Source organism: Sminthopsis crassicaudata, chromosome 1 (assembly GCF_048593235.1).
Source record: "Sminthopsis crassicaudata isolate SCR6 chromosome 1, ASM4859323v1, whole genome shotgun sequence".
Classification (NCBI taxonomy): domain Eukaryota; kingdom Metazoa; phylum Chordata; class Mammalia; order Dasyuromorphia; family Dasyuridae; genus Sminthopsis; species Sminthopsis crassicaudata.
The window spans coordinates 527,334,250-527,357,739 of NC_133617.1; the positions used below are offsets into that span (position 1 = coordinate 527,334,250).

A 23,490-nucleotide genomic window follows, 5' to 3' on the forward strand; every position below is an offset into this window, starting at 1 on the left:
TCAAGGTGTAGCATATGGAAGGGGAAGTATTGGGCTACATTTCAGCTATGGTGTGCTGTGAATAGAGATGTAGGCTTGGAATCAGGAAAGCCTGAGCTTAAATATAATTCCAGATACTGTGTGACCCTGGGCAAGTCATTTAACTCTGATTTGCCTTTGTAAAATGGTCACACACTGGAGGAGGAAATGGCAAACCACTCTAGTATCTCTGCAAAAAACAAAAAACAAAAAACAAACCCAAGGACAAGTCCATAGAGGGCCAAAACAAACTGAACAACAAAGCAGCAGTGATCTAGCGTAGTTTTGATATCACCATGGATAACTTTGCTTTCTTTTGCTGAAAACTATCTGTTCATATTCTTTATCAGTTGGAGAATGACTCATTCTTATAAACTCAAATCAGTTCTCCATGTATTTGAGAAATATATAAAAGTCTATAGTATCATCCTTTACATCATGTTCTATTGTGATGTAACAATAATAACCAAAGAAGCTAAAGCAGTCACTCTAATCCTCTCCATTAAGGGACTCTGCCTATATAGACAGAGGCTGTGGGCTCACGTCTGGGGAGTCTGACAGTAAAACTTCTTCCCAAACTTGGTGCTGGGATCCGGCGCTGTAGCCAAGTCACTGAAAGAAGATGGTGAAGGTCGGAATCAATGGATTTGGCCGTATCGGGCGTCTGGTGACTAGGGCCGCGGTCATCTCACAGAAAGTGGACGTTGTGGCCATTAATGACCCCTTCCTTGATGTGAACTACATGGTTTATCTGTTCAAATATGATTCTACTCATGGCAAGTTCAAGGGGACTGTCAAGGCTGAGGATGGAAAACTGGTGATCAATGAAAAAGTCATTACGATCTTCCAGGAGCGCGACCCCACCAACATTAAGTGGGAAGAGGCTGGAGCGACTTACGTCGTGGAGTCCACGGGGGTCTTTACCACCATGGAAAAGGCTGAGATGCATTTGAAGGGCGGAGCCAAGCGGGTCATTATCTCTGCCCCTTCTGCTGACGCTCCTATGTTTGTGATGGGGGTGAACCATGAGAAGTACGAGAATTCCCTTAAGATCGTCAGTAACGCCTCCTGCACCACCAATTGCTTGGCCCCCCTGGCCAAAGTCATTCATGACAATTTTGGCATTGTGGAAGGCCTCATGACCACCGTCCATGCCACCACCGCCACCCAGAAGACGGTGGACGGCCCCTCCGGCAAGCTGTGGCGAGACGGCCGCGGCGCCTCACAGAACATCATCCCTGCTGCCACCGGTGCGGCGAAGGCTGTGGGCAAGGTCATTCCCGAGCTAAACGGGAAGCTCACCGGGATGGCCTTCCGCGTCCCCGTTCCCGACGTGTCTGTCGTGGATCTGACCTGCCGCCTGGAGAAAGCCGCCAAGTACCACGACATCAAGGAGGCAATCAAGATGGCGGCGGCGGGGCCTTTAAAGGGCATCTTGGGGTACACCGAAGACCAGGTGGTGTCTACTGACTTCATCACTGACACTCACTCTTCCATCTTTGATGCTGAGGCTGGGATCGCCCTCAATGATCATTTTGTGAAGCTCATATCCTGGTATGACAATGAGTTTGGGTACAGTAACCGGGTCGTGGACCTCATGGCCTACATGTCCACCAAGGAGTAAAGAGGGAAGACGCGGATTTTCATCCCCAACCCAAAGGGAAGTTCTCTGGGGATTCCTCACCCCTAACTCCATTTTCTCTTTTCCGGGCATCCCATGCCCCATTCATAATCCTTGCCCCAAAGTACCCCTGTAATATGTGGAAGAAGCATTAAGTTCTATGTTATGGATCATCAATAAAGCAACCATATTCAGTGCAAAAAAGGAAAAAAACCTCTTTTGTCTTGGTTTTTTTTTTTTTTATATTTAGGCTTAGGGAAAATTACTTAAAGCATTTTTTACTTATGTCTAGGATTATCCCAAAGTGGGGTGAACAATTGTTGTTCAATTGGAACTAACTCTTCATGACTTCATTTGGGATCATGTTTGTTTTTTTGTTTTTTGTTTTTTTGTTGAGGCAATCAGGGTTAAGTGACTTGCCCAGGGTCACACAGCTAGGAAGTATTAAGTGTCTGAGGTCAGATTTGAACTCAAGTCCTCCTGACTTAAGGGCTGGTGCTCTATCCACTGTGCCGCCCTTGCCCCAAGTATATTGTTAAGGATAGAACTCCTTCATATAAATATCTGGCCCTAATTTGTCTCTTGTTTCACATCAGCAATTGCTCTATCCATTGCACCACCCAGCTGCCCCCTTCTTTCAGGTTTTCTTATGGCTTGCCTTTTCCTTCTCCAGCTCATTTTACAGATGGGGAAACTGAGGTAAGCAGGGGTAAGTGACTCGACCAGGATCACATGGCCTGTAACTGTCTAAGGCCAGATTTAACTCATGAAGATGAGTCTTTCCTGACTTCAGGCCTAACTGTACCATTTAACTCCCCCAAGTCTAATGTGACAATCAATTATATTGAAGCAAAACCAACGGTGAATATAAAAGACAACACAGGTTAACAGAAAAACTTAAAGCAAGCAGCAGCAATAACATAATTTGTTTCACTATTCCTAAAGATATCTGGTGATTAAATTTTAATTCAATTTTAGTACTGGTAAAAAGGCATTTTATATTGCATCTAATATCTCTACGGTCTCTGGGCTTTGTGTGTTATTTTAAAATATTTTAGAGGAGAGTTCATGTTTCCCTTGAAGTGGTTAGAGCAATGCAATTCATTCTCTAGGCCCATCTCCACACATGATACACAAAGTTATAATTCCTTCTAGAGTACATCCCGAGCATAGAGACTGGCCCAGAACTTGTCTTTAATAAAAAATGTGTCATATGAGTTAGTTTGGGAGTTCACTTATTTGCATTTGTAAAGTGCTTAGTATTTGCCTGTTTTGTAATAGGTGCTTAATAACTACTTATTCCCTTCCTCTTACTTTTCCCGAAATATCAAGTAAATTAAAAATTACTTTAATAGCAAAAACACTGTCCATGCAGAAAATGTAGGCTATAATCTACAGGCACAACTGGCTTCACCATTTTTGATTATTAATGGATCAAAAAATAATGCCATCAACTGGGTTTCTTTTTTTGTTTGTTTGTTAATTTGTTTTTAATTCATTTGATAAAGCTTACTGATAGTGTTGATGATTAGAGTTTTTCCAGCTACATTTCTTATAACAGAGCTCTCTTAAACAGGTAATCTTTTCCTCATTCTCCCAAACCAGACTTTCTCTCCGGGTACCTCACTAATTTATCTTTCTTTCGTGATTCTAGTATCAGCAAGCCTGTCATACTGTTACCCTCTGGAATTGAAATTGGAAGGATAAGTCTTAGGAAGTTTTCAAAACTCGGGGAGGTCTGTCCACGGTCACATAGATAGGAAGTATGAAAGGTGGGATTCCTGACTGTACTGCTTCCTGGCACCCTTTAGACATTGGAGTTTAAAAGTTTCTTCTGTTAAAAAATAATAATAATAAAAATAAAAAATAAAATAAATTTTAAAACATTCTTCAGTGTTCTTTGTGAGACCCCCCATTTGTCAGTAATTTATTACCCTGACTCTGTGGACCTATTGTATCTTTCCAAAGTGAATGATATGCCTAGCTCCATCGGAAACTCCAGCTTTATAATCTGGTTCTAAAAATGTGTTAGGAAGTCCCAGTCATCAGATTCTTAGGATTCACATCAGCATAAACTCGGGCCTGGGAAAGATCTTAATTTAGAAAGACCAAGATCATCCACAGCATCCCTAGCTATCACCAGTCATCTTGCCTTTGGTTTTGCTACTGGACTTCCGTGACGTTGGAAGAGAGAATGAGACTGATGATTTAAATGTAATTCATACAAAAGGCAAGATATCACCCTTATGATGTTATTGGTCCTCTTCAAGAACAAAGGATGAACAATATTGTCATATTACATTTATTTGACTGGTGTCAGAAAAAAAAATCTGTGAAAATTAGGACTTAGTATATATGTGATTTCTTATGTACATACTCCCATTTTTCCAGGGGTTCTATAATAAACCTAATAGAGGTATTCTCTGGAAAATTTGCTTATAAGGTTACTTTACTTAGGTCATAAGCAAATTTTAATAAGATAGATGACAAGTGTTTATTTAGTAAAATAAGTATAAAATAAAAAAAGAATCACCTCAACAAACATTTAGTAAGTTTCTCCTAGGTGTAATATATCTTTTTGAGGGGTAACTGGACTTGTGGTTCATCCATTCAACTCAACACTATTTGAACTAATAAGGTTAAGTTTGCTTAACAATATTTAATTGCCAACAAAAAGGATTTTGTGTCATTAATAAAATATTATTTTCAAAAGATTTCATCCTTTTTTCTAAATGTATGTATTTCACTGTGTATAAATAGTATAATGTGTTTATAAATAAGTAAATATACATCTTTTGGGGGTGAATGCTAAAAACATATTAACTGCTAGAGGTACAAAAAAGTTTGGAGCTCATTAACCTAGGATCATTGAGAAATAACTTGGATGCATCAGAAGTAGGATATGAATCAGGTCTTCCTTATTGCAAAGTTACTAATCCATGCATTTATTATTGTTGTTTGTCCTTCGCTCTTGAAGAGGCCCATGACATCAGGGAAGTGATGCTATGACATGCAAGAGAATTGGATTCAAATGAGGGAAAGCTGTGCAAGGTCACCTGCCTCACTTTCCTCTCCAGAATCATCCTGGGTTCCATCCAGGGATGGAACATAAAGGGTTTTTCTTTCCATTTTTTCCTCCCAAAGACCAGGCAGATGGGAGGAAGATGAAATAAATAATTAAAGTGTTGTGTTTTTTTGTTTTTTTTTTTTAAGGAAAAACCAACTGGAAAATTATGTTGAAGGGCCAAAGCATGGAAGGTCCTGATTGACAACTCACACCCACCCCACCAATCCAAAATTTTAATAGATTATTACTAGTTTGTAAGGTCCATGAAAACAGTAAATCTAAAATGTGTATTTCTCATGAATGTAAGGCAATGGATGTTTAATAAATATTTAATTGAATTGGCAATAAAGGAGCCATGAAGGTTTTATCTGTTAAAGGATATGGCACACTGGGAAAGTTCTCACTTAGAGGTCTGTTAAGTATATTTATTTTAGCAGCTGGGGATTGTGGAGCCAAGGGACATCATTTGAGAAAATAAAATTTCAGAAAATATTGAGATTTCAAAAAATTGTTAGTGAAATTAAGGCAGATGGGGCAATTTTTGACCTGTGAGCAAGAATCTGAAAGTTCCCAATACATCTATTGATTGGATGCTTTTCTCCCTCTCTTCCAGGCGTAGGATTTCCTTACCAGATAATTCCTCTGGGGGCCTTACCCAAACACTGACCTCTGTGAAGCATACAGTCAAGATAGACAGAGATGTGTTCCTGGGTGACTATGGATTTCACATTTCCCAAAGCCTTCCCCTGAATGTCTCCTCAGTTATCACAGGTAAAATTTATATATATATATGTGTGTGTGTGTGTGTGTGTGTGTGTGTGTGTGTGTGTGTGTGTGTGTGTGTGTCGTGTATGCATGTATTTATTTATATATTGTCTTTCCCATTATAATGTAAGCTCTTAGAGGACAAGAATTATTTTTATTAATAATAATAACTAATACGTAAAGCAATATCATTTAAAATAACTAACAGTATTTTAAAAATAATACTACAGTTATTGTTTTAACTGATAAAATCTTAGAGTGCCATTTTAAATTATGAAATTTACAGTGTTATTGTTTTAAATGATAAGCTGTTATTTAAAACAAGCACTGTAAATTTTTATAGTGTTTTTATAGGGTTGTATAGTATTTTAAATAACAGTTATTGTTTTAAACAATAATAAAAATAACACTTAAAACACTGTTTTAAATTATGACAGTTATTGTTTTAAATGATAAGCTGTTAGCATATTAAAACAATCACTATAAAATTTTATAGTATTTTTATAGGGTTGTATAGTATTTTAAATAACAGTGTTATTGTTTTAAACAATAACAAAAATAATATTTAAGAGTGCTATTTTAAATTATGAGTGTTATTGTTTTAAAGGATAATAATTAATGTTATAGTGTTATTTTAGATAGTGTTGTAAATAATAACTAAAACTTATAGTGTTGTTTTAAATTATGACACATAGCATTATTGTTTTAAATAACTTTTATAGTATTGTTTTAAATAATCCTCAAAGTGTTATTGTTTCAAAGAATAATAACACTTATAGTACTACTTATAGTACTTTTTTGAATTATGACAGTGTTAATTTTAAATGACAACAACTTTTATAGTGTTTTAAATAACAATGTTGTAAATAATAATAATAATAACTAAAACTTATAGCATTTTAAATTATGACAAAGTATTATTTTAAATACAATAACAACTAAATTTTATAGTGTTGTTTTAAATAATAACATTCAGAGTTTTACTGTTTTAAATAATAATGACACCTAGGGTGCTGTTTGAATTATGACTTATTTTAAATGATAACTATTTTTATAATGTCTTAAATAATAAGTGTTGTACATAATAATAATTAACACTATAGTGTTGTTTTAAATAACAATAACTCTCAACATGTTTTAAATAATAATATATTGTTACCAATAATATATATAATAAATAAATAAAAACATGTTTTAAATAATAATAAACATAATATAAACAATAATATAATGAAACAAAAAATAAAAATAAAAAGGTTTGCCAGGTGCATTATACATATTACCTCATCTGATCATTGCATAATCCTGTAGGAAAATTGCTCTTATTATCCCATTTTACAGATGGGGAAAACTAAGGCTGAGAGAGACTAGGGAGTGTATTATCCCTATTTTGCAGGTAAGGAAATGGAGACAGATAGAGACCTAGGATCACAGAACTACTAAATTGAGACACAATTTGAACTCAGCTCTTCCTTACTCCAAATCCAGTAATCTATCCACAGTGTCACCTAGCTGCCATTCTTCCTATCCTTCAGTGCTTAGCAAAATACATGGCACATCATAAGGGGTATATGAATATTTTTTGATTAATAAAATTTAGGAATTAATTATTGGGGTTTTTTTTTGCCCATTATGCAGTTTTTTCTGTGTTGCAATAGCATTAAGAGAGAAGTTATCTCATGACTCTTTGAGAAGCATTGCATTATGAATAATAGAATGCCAGATTTGGAGTCAGGAATGGTTAGTTTCAAATCTCTTCTTGGTTAGATCATCATGGGAAAATACTTGACTATCCCTGAACCTCAGTTTCCTCATTTGTTAAAGTGGGGTTAATATGTACCTGCTGTACATTTGCTACAGGGGTGTTGTGAGGCTCAAAAAGATAATATGTGTAAAACTTTGTAAACCTCCAGTTTTATGTTAAAGTCAGATTTTATTATTTTGTACTTGGATCCATCCTTTTTGGGTCATGAAATATATGCTTGGCCTTGGGAACCCTTCCTATTCAAAGCTTGTTATCAATCATCTTGACTTTGGAATCACCAAGTTTCTTTGCACCATGTAATATCCTCATACATAGTCATGTACCTTCATGGGCTGGGAATAATTTCTAGTGGACCAGTAATGCGGAACCATGATTTTTATTTCTTTTGTCATCATAGGTAAAAAGAGTGCCTCACTAGAGTTTGGGGTGCTTATAATGCTAACAATATGTGGAGACCCCAGCAATCTTTTTAGAACAAGAATTCTTAACCTTTTTGGCATTCTGGTGAAGGATATGGATCCCTTTGGAAAATAAGGTTTTTAAGTCATTGAAGGAAATGATAAATTTTACTTAATGAAAACAGATGTAATCATTTCCTTATCCAATTTCCCAGACTCCCTAAATTTTATTCATGGATACCAGATTTAGAATCCCCTGCCTAGAAATTCATATAGCTAGTTGATATATTGCAGGTGATTTTCTTCCTCTTTGAGGAGGTGGGGAGGAGAGAAAATTAGAATTTACTTTTATTCTGAATTTAACAAACACCAAACAAGTTTAGTGTTTCACATACAAAGCAAGTAAGAAACCTATGCACCATATTCATATGCTTCTCCCTCCAAGTGCACCACAAATTTAACATTTTTTTTCTGCTTTACAGGAATTTATTTATTTTTAATAGATAACCATTTAAATTTTTTTTTATTTTTAAAATTAATTTAAACCTGCCTTTTCTTCTTCCTCTTAAAAAAAAAAATGTTGTCCACATCAGAGAAAGAATTAATAGAGACTAAATGCATTTTAAAGCATTCTATTTTTCACTTTATTTTTTCATGTTTTTTCATGTGTTCATGTGGGGGGGGTCTTTTTCACAACATGATTAATGGAAATATGTTTACATGATTGCATATGTATAACCTATATCAATTTGCTTTCAGTCTCAGAGAAGAGGAAGGAGAGAATTTGAAATTCAAACTTTTTAAATAAATGTCAAAATCGGTTTTTATATGTAATTGGTAAAACACACACACACACACACAACAACAACAACAACAACAACAACAGAATGTTAAGTTTTAAAAAAAAAGCCTTTGTGACATATAATCAAGAAAAATCCCAAATTGAAAGCAACATGTTATTTTCAAAATTGTACTGTTTGACTATATTCCTCTTCATTGTAACTCACATAAATTCAGGATGGGATAAGAAGGAGGTTTTAGCATCTAGTCCAAAACCTTAGCAATTAGACTGCCTGCCCATTTCAAATACAGAGCTATGATAACTGAGTTACAAGAAAATATACAAGGCATACAGTTATTAATTTTATGTCTGATAGGAAGCACAGCGGATGGAAAACTTCTGCCAGGTGATCAAATCCTCCGGATGAACAATCAGGCTGTGGATGACCTTTCCTATGAACAAGCACTTGATATTTTAAGGTACAAAATTGCATGTTTCATATTAAAAGATATGTAGATAGATAAAGGTATAGATATAGATGCAGATTAGCAGAGCCTTAAAAGTCATGCTGGTTCTTACAGAATCAAGAACAGTGCAAAAGGAAGATAATACATTTCCTTTCTTTTGTTAAAATAGAGCAAATTTATTTCTAATTTCAGTTGTACAGTAAGAGTACTAGTGCAAGAACTTGCAACTTCCTAACAATCTTGCAAGTATTGTCACTTAAGAAAGAGAAAGTACCTTTCATTAGAATGACCATTTGATTTTAATCTTTACATTTTCTAATACCTCATATTTATCATATTAGAAATTAAAATGTTTAGTGTTATTATAATAGCTTTGACCTCATGGGTGTCCTGAAAGAGCTTTGGGAATACTTGAGGGTCATTGGACCAAATTTTTAGAATCATTGGTTTCCCTGAAAATTATACTAAATGTGCACTCTCATTTTTTACTTTCTGAGTAGATGCTTTTTAAAATAGTGCTATCTACAAATATTTATGAGATATTTTTTAAAAGCAAGAGAAGAGAATATGCATGTGATACATTGTCTTACCTCTGATATCTATTGACTTTGTGACTGGCAAGATGCTTAATTTTATAGTTTCCCTCAAAAAACAGGGGACAAATGGTTTGCAAAGGAAGAGGAATTTTTTTTTTTGCTGGAAGTTCCCCTGAATTAAGGAAATTACAAGCCTGGATTTTATCCTCTGCCTATGCTTCCCCCATACACATATCCCACTTTACCTCAAATAGCTTTGTAAATCTATTGAGTGCTCCATAAGATCTCTGCTAGGTTACCACATAAGAGAATCCCAAGATTATGATCTCCTTTCTAGCTATATTGATAGCCAAGATGTATTTTTTGCAATTGGTTAAAAAAAAAAAAAAAGTCAAATTCTTCCAAAACTTACTTTTTGGACCAGTTATCTCACTAACATTAATATTCCTTCAATAAATGAAGGCACCTAGGTGACATAAAGTGCTGAACGTAGAGTAAGGAAGTTTAATGTGGCCTCCTGAGTTTAAATGTGGCCTCAGATATATTAGCTGGGCACTTAACACTGTTTGCCTCAGTTTCCTTATTTGTAAAATGAACTAGAGAATGAAATGGTCAACTAATCCAGTATCCTTGTCAAGAAAACTGCATGAGGAGTCACAGAATTGGACACAACTGAACAATAACAAATCATTGAATGAAACTTATTTGTTCCTGCCCATCCTATAACTCCCAAGTCAGGATGTTAGTTAGAGGCAGTTGGTGGGACAATGGGTAGAGTGATAGTCCTGGAGTCAGGAACATTTGCTTTCAGATCTAGTCTCAGGCACTTCTGCCCATCAACAAGTATAACTCTCTTGGGTCTCAGTCTCTTCAACTGTGAAATGGGGATAATATCATCATCTACTTTACAGAATTGTCATATCAAATGGGATATTTATAAAAAACTTACCATGGTGCTTGGCACATAATGAGTGCTTAACAAATACTTATTCCCTTCCCTTCCCAATTCCATTCCGCTGAGTTACATAGTAAAGCCTGCAGTCTCAAGTGTCTATGATGCTCTAAAGATTTCTTTGGTTATGGGGAAAAAAACATACCTGGTACAGTCTGAGCTACTTTTTAAACCTAATTCCTACGTACTTCTAAGTTTTAATTGAACAAATTGGAAAGAGAGAAATTTCTTTTTAATTTTGTATTCATCATTTTAGTCCTCTGGCTAAATAATATCCTGGAGATAATATCCTCTCTCCCTCCCTTCACTTGAAACAGCTAAATTTATTTGTCTCTTTTTTCAGGGAAACAGAAGATTCTCTTTCCATCACTGTTGCTCGATGTACTTCGGTAAATTTCTTTATCATGTTTGTTAAGATGACACGTGAATACTCAGAAGCCCTTAAAAATATCTATTGAATGGAATATCTATTTGAGAATGGGAGAGAAGGCAAATTATAGATAGGAAATGCTGTTTGGAAGTTCATTGCTTTTTGTAAGATCAGTCAACTAATGGTCAACGAATTTGGGCCTGCTGGTTCATAGATAAGTTAGATGCCAGGGGATACAGAAGAATGAACTAGATGGTACAGTGAATAGAGTACCATCTTTGAAGTCAGAAGGAGCTGAGTTCAAAGCCAGCCTTAGACATTTAACACTTACTAGCTGGGCAAGCGACTTAACTCCAATTGCCTTGCCAACCAAACAAAAAACCCAAGCACATCTGTTCCATTAGTATGCAAGTTTGTTTTTGTTTTTAATAAACTTGTAAACTGTAAAAATAAACTGTAAAATTAAAAAAAAGAATAAGGTATGATCCCTCCCTTTTAGTATTATGGTATAAAAATGGGATGTGTGATTATTAAACAACCTATAAGGGCAGCTAGAACATCGGCCATGAAGCTAGGAGGACTTGAGTTCTAATGTGGCTTCAATATTTACTAGCTGTGTAATTCTGGGCAAGTCATTTAACCCCAATAGCCTCCCCCCAAAAAAAAATACAACATGTGAATAACTAGCAAGGCATAAGGAAACAGCAAGCCTGTGAATACCCTGCAGTCCATGCCTCAGAGCAGTTCTGAAAATATGCTTTGTTTTGGGGGGAGAGACCCATTTCTCTTAGCTGTCTATTTCCTTGACATTTCATGTAGGGAAAAGGGAAGTGAGCATGAAGAAAGTAAACACTTCTCTGAGTTACAGATGAAATAGGTCTTTGTTTAAAGAAGTATGGAGAAAAGTCATCAGAACAGTAGATTGGAATGGGCTTTTGAACACGGCATCCTATATTCCTACTTTTTTCTATTTTTTGTGTCTTCTGGACTTTTTACAAGATATTAAAATTCTCATGAAGCAGTGACTTAATGCTTTTACTGTGTATTTAATGAATTACATTATAAATAATTTGGCACTTATTTGAAATTTGTGAGAGTCAGTGTGTGTGTGTGTGTGTGTGTGTGTGTGTAGTGTTATAGTTGGATTTAGTCATTGTTGTGTAGTTATTTTGTTCATGTCTGATTCATGATTCCATTTGGGGTTTTCTTTGCAAAGTGGAGTGCCTTGCAATTTTCTTTTTCTAGCTCATTTTGCAAATGAGGAAACTGAGGCAAACTGGGTTAAATGACTAAGCTAGTAAGTGTCTGAGGACAGATTCTTATGAAACTAGTGTTTAAATCCTACCATTGGCCCTAGTTGGGTGAGTATGAGTTTTTGGGTGGGTATAGCCATATATACTTTGTGAAATGCTCAGTTGTTTTTTTTCTCCACTCTTTTTTTTAATTAATTTTATAATTATAACTTTTTTTTTTTTGACAGTTCATATGTATAGGTAATTTTTTACAACATTATCCCTTGTACTCCTTCTGTTCCGAATTTTTCCCCTCCTTCCCTCCACCCCCTCCCCTAGATGGAAGGCATTCCCATACATATTAAATATGTTGTAGTATATCCTAGGTACAATATATATGTGCAGAACCGAATTTTTTTGTTGTTGTTGTTGCAAAGAAGAATTGTATTCGGAAGGTAAAAATAACCTGGGAAGAAAAACAAACAAAAAAAAAATGCTCACAGTTTACACTCATGAAATGCTCAGTTAACACCAAAATTTAGTTTGTGTTCTTAGTATCCATTTACAGAGATAAAGAAGTCAATAAAGCCAGTTTCCAAAAGTTTGCTAGTGATTTTGTGGTTTAGTAGTTTTTCAATTTTATCTGACTCTTTGTGACTCCTTTTGGGGTTTTCTTGACAAATATACTGCACTGGCTTGTCATTTCCTTCTCTGGATCATTTTATAGCTGAGGAAACTGAAGTAAACAAGATTATGATTTGTCCAGTGTCACAGAGCTAGGAAGTATCTGAGATCAGAGTTGAACTTGGGAAAATGAGTCTCCCTGGTTCCAGTCCTGGCGAGCTATCCTTTGTACCACCTAGCTGCATTGCTAGTGATTTCATTCTCTTAATTGGTAGAACCCTTCCTTATACAAAATGATCACAACTGTCACACCTCTTAATAACATAAATAGTTATCTTGGGCTAAAGCTTATTTCTTTCTAGTCCTAGACCCTCTCTTGACCCATATGTCTAAATCCATCATATAAAGATTTTGTAACATGATCACTGGGTGGGATCAGTGACCATCTGGTACAGCGCTCTTATTACAGAATTCTAACCTTTGTGTCATTTAACCCCATTGTGTGAACAGTTGGAGCCTTCTAGATTCTAGAACTTGAGTCCTTTAATATCACTGTTTTTCCTTGACTTCTTTCAGTTTCCTCATCAGCCATTTGTTCTCATTCCCACTCATACATAGATAACTGGGGCAAAAAAAAGGTTGGTACAGTGAAACAAGGTTCGTATGTAATGCTGACCTGCTATCTGCTAGAAACCTCAAATTCTCAGCTGTGCTACCATTTACTCATAACCCAGTTCTCTAGGTATCATGTAGGTATGTGGCCTTTAATACAGGGTCTTTGATGACAGAGGTAGTTATCTCTAGCTGATTCATGTACTCTTTGCAGATATAAAATTTCCCCTAAGAACTACTTTGGCTGCATCCCCTAAATTTTGGTATGTCTCATAATTGTCATTCTTTTGGATGAAATTATGGATTGTTTCTGTCATTTGTTGTTTGATCCACTCATTTTTTTAGAATTAGATTATTTAGTTTCCAATTGCTTTTTATTCTCTTTCCCTGCCCTTTTATTGAATATAATTTTTATTGCATTGTGGTCTAAAAAGGAAGCATTTACTATTTCTGCCTTTCTGAATTTGATTATGAGGTTTTTATGTATTCATGGTTAATTTTTGTGAAGGTGACATGTACTGCCAAGAAAAAGGCGTATTCCTTTCTATCCCTATTCACTTTTCTCCAGAGATTTATCATACCTAGATTTTCTAGGATTCTATTAACCTCCCTAAATTTTTGGTGTTTATTTTTTAGTTAGATTTGTCTGATGCTGAGAGGAGAAGGTTGAGATGTCTCCCCAATAAATATAGTCTTGCTATCTATTTCTTTGTGTGACTGGCTTAAAATATTCTTTAGGAATTTGACTGCTCTACCATTTGGTGCATACACATTTAGTATTGGTACTACTTCATTGTTTGTGGTACCCTTTATCAAGATGTACTTTGCTTCCTTATCTCTTGATAAGATCTATTTTTAATTTTGCTTTGCTACCTTTGCTTTTTTACTTCAGCTGAAGCATAATAATTTCTTTTCTAGCCTTTTACCTTTACTCTGTATGTGTTTCTCTGTGGCAAATTTATTTCTTGTAAACAACATTGTAGGATTTTGTTTTTAATTCACTTTGTTATTCATTTCCATTTTATGGGAGAGTTCATCCATTCACATTCACAGTTATGATTATCAACTCTTTATTTCCTTTCATCCTATTTTCTCCCCTGCATATACTTTTGTTCTCTTTTCATCTTGTCCTTAGTCATGTTATTTTTATCCACCACCACTGCCTTATTTCATATCACCCCCCACCCCTTCTCTTAATAGTGTTTTTGTTTTCTTTTTTTTTTTTTTTTCTGAGGCAATTGGGGTTAAGCGACTTGCCTTAGCTGTATGACACAGCTAGGAAATATTAAGTATCTAAAGATGGATTTGAATTCAAGTCCTCCTAACTTCAGGGCCAACACTCTATTCATTGCACCATCCAGTTGCCCTTATGGTGTTTTTTTAAATTTTTTTTTAATTCCTTCCACCCATTATCTTATCTTTTATCATCCCTTCCTCCTTTCTCTTAAGTTTTCTCTGGTGTTTCTGCCCTCCCTTTTATCCTACCTACGTTTTCTTAAGTCTTCTACTTCTTTATAGTAGATTTCTATACCAACTGAATAAATTATTCCCTCTTAGAACCAAAACTGATTAGATCAAGTTTCAGATATGTTGATCCCCCTCTCTTTTTTTTATTTCAATTGTAATAGGTCTTTTGCCCCTCTTCACGTGAGCTAATTGTCCCATACCACCTTCCCTTTCCTCTTTTTTTCAGTACAGACTTTTCCCATCCCTTAATGTCTTTTTCTCTAATGTCATCATATCAGAGTCCATTCAGAACCACATCTTCAATCCATGTGATGCCTTTCTCTGTCTGCCCCGGGAACAGATACAGTTCTCAAGAGTTACAAATATTGTGTAAACAATTTAACCTTTAAATAATATATATTTCCCCCCTGTTTACAAACTTGCTATGTTTTTTCTTGTGTCCTGTATTTGTAGATCAAATTTTCTATTTAGTTCTGGGGTTTTGTTTTTTTTCCCAATGGAAATGATTGAAAATCTCTTACTTCATTGAAGCTCCATTACTTCCCCTGAAAGATGATGCTGAATCTCGATGGGTATTTAATTTTTTGTTGTCACCCCAGGTCTTTTGCTGGCTGAAATGTGGTATTCCAGGCTCTCCTATCCTTAATTGTAGAAGCTGCCACATCCTGGGTAATCTTATCTCTAGCACTATGTGCTATCACTAGCATATGCTTAATGGCTCTTATTGCTACATATCAATAGAAAGTGGCATCCAAAATGGCACTGGTCAAAATGTCAATGAATTGTTGTTAGTCTAGACTTGACTCCATTCACATAGTTTTTATACCAGCGACTAACTTAATGGCTTTTTTTTTCCCCCCTGAGGCCGGGGTTAAGTGACTTGCCCAGGGTCACACAGCTAGGAAGTGTTAAGTGTCTGAGACCAGATTTGAACTCGGGTCCTCCTGAATTCAGGGCTGGTGCTCTATCCACTGTGCCTAACTTAATGTTAATACCGTGTACGATTCTTATTTTTACCCCTCTGTGGTCAGGAAGTCACCAGGAAGGCAAACTAGAAATACGGACCAGATTCTTCCCTATGTCTGTAGCCTCTGAAGCCTTTTCCTCTTTCCTGGAAAAAATATCTTGAACTATGTATGCCTTTCTGCAAAACTTTCCTTTTCATTCTTCCCCTCACACAAGTGCTTAGCATCAGATCTCTTCACCATTAGAAGTAATTTCTAATTCCACCAATTAATTGAATTCAGTATACAAAATGCTCTAGCCTTGGATAAAAAACATTTTATCCAAGTGGATAAAATATGGAGAAAAAATTTGGATAAAAGTGCTTTATAAAAATATTTTAGATATATTATCATCATCATTAGTATTATTACCAGTAGTGATACTAATATCTAGCATTTATTTATATAGTGTTTTAAGGTTTGTAAAGTTCTTTACATGTATTATCTCAGTAGTGACATGACCTATTTGATGATAGGATCTTATTGTTTGAATCTCATAAATATATGGGATGAGTGTCACAGTTGTGTGGTTTTTTTTCACAATTTTGTTTTTACAAATGAGAAAATAGAGTGTTTAAATAACTTGCTTGGAGTCATATGGATATGTTAAATCTGAAAACAACTAGCCAAAATGTCACAGAAGTTATGCAACTGCTATTAACTCTGAAAATACCAAAGACCTCACACACAGGTCATCCTAACTACAGTTAACTCTTAAGAAATAAAATGAAAACAAAATTTAAAAATAGGGCCAATATGGTCATTAAAAAAAAAAAAAGCTTTCTTTATTCCATTGTAGGAAGGAAAACTAGACACATGCACTGGGACATGTGGAAACCTGCTTTAGTGAGACCAAATCTTAATATACATTATATATATTTTTTTTTCTTTAAATTTATATTCAATATTTAATTAAATATTATTAATTATTAAATTAATAATTTACTTAAATAATATTAAATTATTAATAATTAAATAAATAATTTTATGATAATTGATATTAAATAATAATTAAATAATTAAATTTTTTAAAAATGTATTTTATATTTATTTATATCTATAAAATCTTGCAATGGCTGTGCAGTAAGCTGTATCCCTGACAAGGAGGGATAAAGGCAGCAATGATTCCTAGCACGGCTGTATGACAAGAACATGGATACAAGTGTTTTTTTGCGTCCTGGAATCCACCAATTTTAAATTGCTATGTCTTAAATGAATGCAAAGGATTTCTGTTGTACCATACTCAGGTCACAGCTTGCTTTCTGGGCCTTAGTTCTGGAAAACAAGATGTCTCCTAATAGTAAAAAGAGGGGTGGTCTTGACATGGGTATGCTGACAGGTAGTATTTGAAAGAGTGGAAATTGAAGCCAGGTACTCTGATTTCAAATCCCATATGGCTTACATGCCTTTCCATTTTAATTTATCTTCTAAAGGCTAAACAACACTAGCTCCTTCAACAGTTTCTTATAGAACATGGTTTCCTGACCTTCAGTTCTCCTGATTGCCCTGTGAATGCCTACCATTTGTCATTATCCATCATTAATTGAGGTGCCCGGAAATGAATGCAGTATTCTCACCACTGAAGACTACGGTGGGCCTATTATCCTGTGATGTGAACATTCGTATTCTATTAATGTCATCCAAAGTTGCATTAGATTTTTTTTTTGTTTTTTTAGTTTTACCACATCATTAAACTATTAAATTTGTGGTCAATAAAACCCCCCAGATATTTTCCACATGAAATCTTCCTTCCTCCAACTTATATTTGTGCTATTGATATATCTAACTAAAATACAGAGCTATAAGATATGTGAACAATTTATTGTTCAGTCATTTCAATCATATCTAACTCTTTGTGACTCTCTTCAGGGTTTTCTGGGGAAAGATACTGAAGTGGTTTTTTTTCTCCATCTCATTTTACAGATGAAGAAACTGATGCAAATTGGGGTAGGGACTTGCCCAGTATCGAACAACTAGTAAGTGTCTGAGGCCAGATTTGAATTTTGGAAAAAATCAGGATTCCTGACTGTAGGCCTAATACTCTATATTACTCTATATTATCACCTGATTGTATGTGAACAATTGACAATCTCTCTCAACAATAGTTTTGCTTCTTTAAAAAGGAGCTATAATATCCACTTTATCTGCTTATTGGGAGGCTCAAATGAGATTGTGTCCATATTTTATAAACTTAAAGCACTTTATAAATACCAACAATTATAACTTGATATTATTGTTATCATTATCTTTCTTCTCTCATCCATTCAATTAGTTGGCTCTCGTGTCAGCAAACCCTTTATTATTATTCACCCTACATTTGGCTACCATTTGCACCCCATGCCTAGAGCTAACTTTGGGTCTTTCCACTGGAGAGAAGCTTCTAATGAAAGTATGTAAGTTCCTTAGTTCCTGGCAGCTAGAGCCATCTCTCCTGAATTCAAATCTGGCTTGAGATACTTACTAGCTGTGTGTGTTCCTAGACAAGACACTTAACCCCATTTGCCTCAGTTTTCTCATCTGTAAAATGAGCTGGAGGAGAAAATGACAAATTACTCCAGTACTCTTGCCAAGAAAATGCCAAAAGGAGGTCATGAGGAGTCAGTTAACAACAACAAATCCAAGAGTGATTCTATAAAAGGGAAGTGACCTAACCACTTTTCTCCCAAGGATAGGGGAGTGAATTCAGAAAATCTAGAAGTAGATGGTTACACATCTGGGAAATTATTACTAGGAAGAAACTGGCAATAAACTAACATTTACCTTTAAGGTTTAAAAATACTTTACCAATATTGTCTCGTTTGATCCTCAAAACAATCCTGGAATGTAGTGCTATTATTATCCCCATTTTGCAGATGAGTAAACTGAGGCAGGCAAAAGTTAAGTGATTTGCCCAGGATCACAGAGCTAGTAAACATCTTCCCTTCCCTCTCTTTCTTCTCCCTCCTTCCCTCCCTTCCTCATTTCTTTTCCTTCCTTCCCTCTCTCCTTTCTTTCTTCATTGCTTCTCTCCTTCTTTCCTTCCTTCCAAGTGGAACTAAAAACTGACTGTCCCAAGACGTGTACAAAACTGGGCTTGGAATTTGAAGCTGACTAGGCGCAATACTTTTTACTGGATGTTTACCACCCTCAAATCCTTGAGGAAACATTCCCTGAAACAAAAAGATGAGGGCATGATAGTATTTGAGCCCTTGTATTTCTGCAATATAGAGGGAGTCCAATATTTTTAGAACTATATCTGAATTAGATATATCTTCTTCAGTGGGTATTATTTAAATTCTCAGGGTTTATGAAGAAAAAAATTAATAAGTATGAAAAATAATTATGTCAATCATTAAAATCATCATTTCAGAGTTCAGTTTTGTAATTCTTAATATGTTGTTCTACAGGGTGTCCCTAAGTCTTCCTTTCTAACTGAAGAGAAGAGAGCCAGATTAAAGACCAATCCTGTTAAAGTGCACTTTGCTGAAGAAGTACTAGTGAATGGCCATTCTCAGGTCTGTAGTTCATTGAAATTGTAATAAATCAGTCTAGATTTCATCTTAGAGATTTCAGCCATTATCATTACTTTATTCAATGCTCTCACATATTAACATGGATGTCCATAAGCCCCATTAGCATTTTGAGAGAATGTAGGATTATAGTAAAGCTTGTGCTGACAATTTTATAATGTGCTTTATTTAACATAACTTTGGGAGATCTAAGCGTATTCTATGACAAAGTATTGCCAATTTTGGTTCAATAAACCATGGGTTAATAATCCAATTTCAAATTAGTAATTTGTAGTTTTTAATACTAAAGCTTTGCAGTTAGAATCTGTACTTGTTCTCAAGTAACTTTCTGACTACTTTTCCTCATTCATTTATTGCTTAATTAAGGAAAGATTCTTAAGTGATGAAATCTGAAGTGTGAGAAGGGCTTATGAAAATACTGACCTGCTGAAAAAAGAATTTACATTCAGCAAAGTTGGTTATGAAGGAAGTCAAAAGAAACTGGAAACAGAGATACTTTTAAAGAGATTAGGAAAACACCATTTTGGGTTTTTTTTTTATTAGTTTAATTATCTCTCCCTTACACTCCCCCTCATGAACAATTTTTAACATGAAACCAAAAGTGTCAAGTATACAAAAATACATGATTTAGCGAAACAAATTCCTACATAGCCATGTCCAAAAATACTTATTTTAAATTTACATTTAAAATACAATGCTTAGGATATGATAAGCACTTAAATATATATTGAATTGAACGAATTGAATTAAATTTTCTCTTTTAACCTCTGTCAAAAGGTACCATGATTCATCTCTAGTCCTCTGAATTCATGATTGATCATTAGATTTCAAAGCTCTAAAGGCTTTCAAAGTTATTTTTCTCTAAAAATGTTGCATAACTTGTGGTACTATGTACCAGTTCATAGAGGTTTGAAGACCATTTTGTAAAACTAATTTTAGTTTAAAATGTTTCCTCTTATTTGTATTATAAACTTGAAAAACATCAACAAACATGATGTTACTATTTACAAAGAAGTGAAAAAGAACACTATATGATACCATGAACATTTTTTATGTAAAACTTTTTTAAGTATATACATTTTTTTTCTGAAACTAGTGTACTTGTGCATTTTTCCTTCTGAATCTCCTTTTCCTCTTTATATTTTTATATTTTTAGTGCTTCCTTGGGATGTGCTTTTCTTTCTTTTCTTATTATCTTTACCAATCAGTCCTCTCCTTTCCAAATTACATATCCTCATACACAATATACTCCATTCTCAAAGTCCTCCTTTTTAACAAGTACTTTGTAAAAGATTGAAAAGAATTTGATTGTTTAGGCAGAGAATAGTTTTCTGTCATAAGCCATTATGGAATTTTATTATTAGCGAAGATTATATCTGTTATGATACCTTTCTGAGTTCTCCATTTATTGCCTAGAGGGAGAATAATCTAGATTATAACAACATTTATGCAGGTTATACCAGGAGCAACCTATTCCTCCACTATTATTTAATGAAGCTCCAGGATAATTTTCATGATAATAAATCATGAAGGGAATTGAAAGTTATGTGTTCACACAACCTAATTACCAGTCATTGATGAGTTCCCACTCAGAATTAAAATAGCCATAAGCATTGGAAGTCTCACAAAAGAATACCAAAACTTTTTGACATTAAAATCAGCAACCAAAAAGTATTTTCTCATTAGCATTGTAAAGTTACTCCCCAACTTTTCACAGATATATATTAAATACAAAATTACAAAATGTATGCTCCCTTTGTCCCAATCTTTTTAATCAATTTAAAATAAATAAGTTCATATTTCTTTGACTGTGATAGGATAAAACATTGACAAAATCTATTAATGTCACAGTCAAAATCCAGTTTTTATGTAAAAAAAAAAAAAATGTGGTTTGACAGGTGCATTAAAAATACACTGAAAGAAGCCAGAAAGTCTTCAAGTACCAAAGAAGCAAACAGAGTAATAACAAGACTATGCAGTAACTGTGTTTAAGGAGGAAAAGTCTCAGAATATAGTAGTCTAAAAGTTAAAGGAAGAAGGCTTACAACTAAGAATATTACTTATCATGCAAAACTGAGTATCGTCTTAAAAGGTCCAAAATGGAATTTTAAGAAAGCAAAATTTCACATATTCTTAATAAAAAAAAAAAGATATGTGAGCAGGAATTTTAGCTAAGCAAATACAAAAAGCAAGAGAAACCTGGAAAGGTAATAAAATTATATATGAGCATTTAGAGGAAGCAAAATAATAATGAAAAGTTTACATTATTATGTGGAAAAAGAGACAAGTATTTGTACAGAATCCTGCTGTCTACAAAGATCACCACAGGAGTTTTAATAACCATCCTTTGCCAAGAAGGGGCAAGAGGGAAAGAAATAAAATATATTAGAACAAAATGAAAGAAATTACACAATTAACAATCATAATGATGATTATGAATGTTATGAATTAATCTGTAAAAGAGGAATGTAGCAGAATGGATTAGGAAGCAAATACTAGTACATTGTGGATAGAGTTGTGAATCAGTACAGCCATTTTAAAAACCAGTTTGTACAATAAAGTGAGAAATGTATGTACTTTATAAACAAGAGATTCCACTACTAGGTTTATATCCCAAGGAGATCATTGATATAAGTCCCCATATAGACTGAAGTATTTATAGCAGCACTTTTTGTGCTATCAAGGAATTGAAAATAAAATACTCTCAGTTGGGAAATGTTAAACAAATTGTGGTAAATAACTATAATGGAATATTACTGAGCTGTAAGAAATAACAGATATGATGCATAGAAGATAATTTGATGCAAAATGAGGTAAGCCAAACCAAGAAACCGATATATTGCAGTGTAAATGGAAAGAACTTCCCCACAGACACACAAAAAGTAAATGTTGCAAAATTACAAAAAACAAATATGGCTCCATTAATATAGGAATATTTCCAATAAATAGGAAAAAATGCCTTCCCCCCAACCTCTCCTTTCCTTGCCACGGTAGGATGTCCATAGTTATGGTACACTGCCTATATTTTCAGATTTTTTGATGTACTAATCAATTTTGCTGATTTTTTTTCTCTTTTTCCTCTTAAATAGGATGTCTCTCTAGAAGGGAACTATAAGGGAAGTTGGTGTGGTAAAATTTTATTCCAATTTATTCCAATAAAAATTTATTCCAAAAAAAGAAAGTAAAACCCAATAATAGAGTGAAAAATGAATGAGCCACAAAGAAATTTCTCAAAGGAGGAAAACACAGAACATTCATTTATACTTCTCATCTATTGACAGAGATGATGGGCTAGAGGTATTGAATGAGACATGTTTTCAACATAGGATATATTTTGTTTGACTACTTATGTGTTACAAGGAAGGGCTGAGCAGGGGTGAGAAGGTGGTGGAACAGTTTGGAAAGGGGAGTTTTGGGTGGTAATGATTATTTTTAAAAAGAGAGAAAAAGGCATCAATGAAGTGGTGGGTTTTTTTTAATACATGGAAAACCAAAGAAGGTTCAGAAGAGAACACACAGAAACAGACCAATTTTGGGAAAACTGTTAAATCACACACATACACTTACACAAACTCACACATATATATGTGCATATATGTATATATATTTCAATAGCTGTATACATAAGGTATATTTGTAGTGTCATGTTGTTTGTAAATGGAAATGTCCAATGTTAATGTTTTTTCATGTCTAAATACAAATAAGACAATTTTTAAAAGTAACAACCCTTGAGGAAGCCAAAGATTGTCTTTTCAAAGTACTCACATAAATCAAGGAAAACCAAAATGAAGTAAAATACAGCATGAAATGATTAATAAATAATGCAGAAAATAATGTTGCAATGAAATAAAATGATTCATTTTTATTTGATTCTGTTCCACTTTAAGAGTTCCTTAGATGTTAAAAAAAAAAAAAAAACAACCCTATCTTTCCTTTATGTCCTTTATCATAGTGTATGGCACATAGGCAGAGTGTTGCAAATAAGCTTTAAAAAACTAGAGTAATTTTTTTATATATCCACCTGATTGAACATTTCATAATATTAAGGAACAGAAACTCTTTTTTCTGGCCATTGGTTTCTAACTAACAATTTTGTTTTTCAGGGGAATGCTCTGCTATGTATGCCCAATGTTCTCAAGGTGTACTTGGAAAATGGACAGACCAAGGCCTTCAAATTTGAGAAAAACACAACTGTGAAGGTATTGTGAGTTTATTATGATCTTTCTTTTCTTCAGTGAACCTGTAAGCAAGAGAAATAGCTCATTCTGTGACACTTGGACCCTACCTTTGGACAGTGGTGGC

The 23,490-nt window shown here is 34.4% G+C and overlaps 2 protein-coding genes across 7 annotated transcripts in view; both read left to right on the plus strand.

The window, feature by feature from the left end:
- The window catches only part of FRMPD1 (FERM and PDZ domain containing 1), a 127,578-nt gene that overhangs the window by 75,120 nt on the left and 28,968 nt on the right, over positions 1 to 23,490 (plus strand). For 2 of the 6 annotated variants that reach the window (XM_074281790.1, XM_074281791.1), the window contains exons 3-7: positions 5,320 to 5,477; positions 8,792 to 8,894; positions 10,714 to 10,759; positions 19,066 to 19,173; positions 23,292 to 23,387. In XM_074281790.1, the coding sequence (XP_074137891.1) occupies positions 5,320 to 5,477; positions 8,792 to 8,894; positions 10,714 to 10,759; positions 19,066 to 19,173; positions 23,292 to 23,387 (511 nt within the window). Of the gene's footprint in view, positions 1 to 5,319; positions 5,478 to 8,791; positions 8,895 to 10,713; positions 10,760 to 12,778; positions 13,235 to 17,112; positions 17,271 to 19,065; positions 19,174 to 23,291; positions 23,388 to 23,490 lie in introns of those variants that run through there. The other 4 variants (XM_074281792.1, XM_074281793.1, XM_074281794.1 and 1 more) reach the window with 4 other exon arrangements.
- Positions 470 to 1,853, plus strand: LOC141550798 (glyceraldehyde-3-phosphate dehydrogenase-like). The gene has a single exon (XM_074281796.1). It carries the CDS (start codon positions 641 to 643, stop codon positions 1,640 to 1,642), a length of 1,002 nt encoding a protein of 333 aa, XP_074137897.1. The 5' UTR covers positions 470 to 640; the 3' UTR covers positions 1,643 to 1,853.

Excerpts from the sequence above, each read along its gene's own strand:
- LOC141550798 (XM_074281796.1), top strand. The coding sequence starts at position 641 with ATGGTGAAGGTCGGAATCAATGGATTTGGCCGTATCGGGCGTCTGGTG.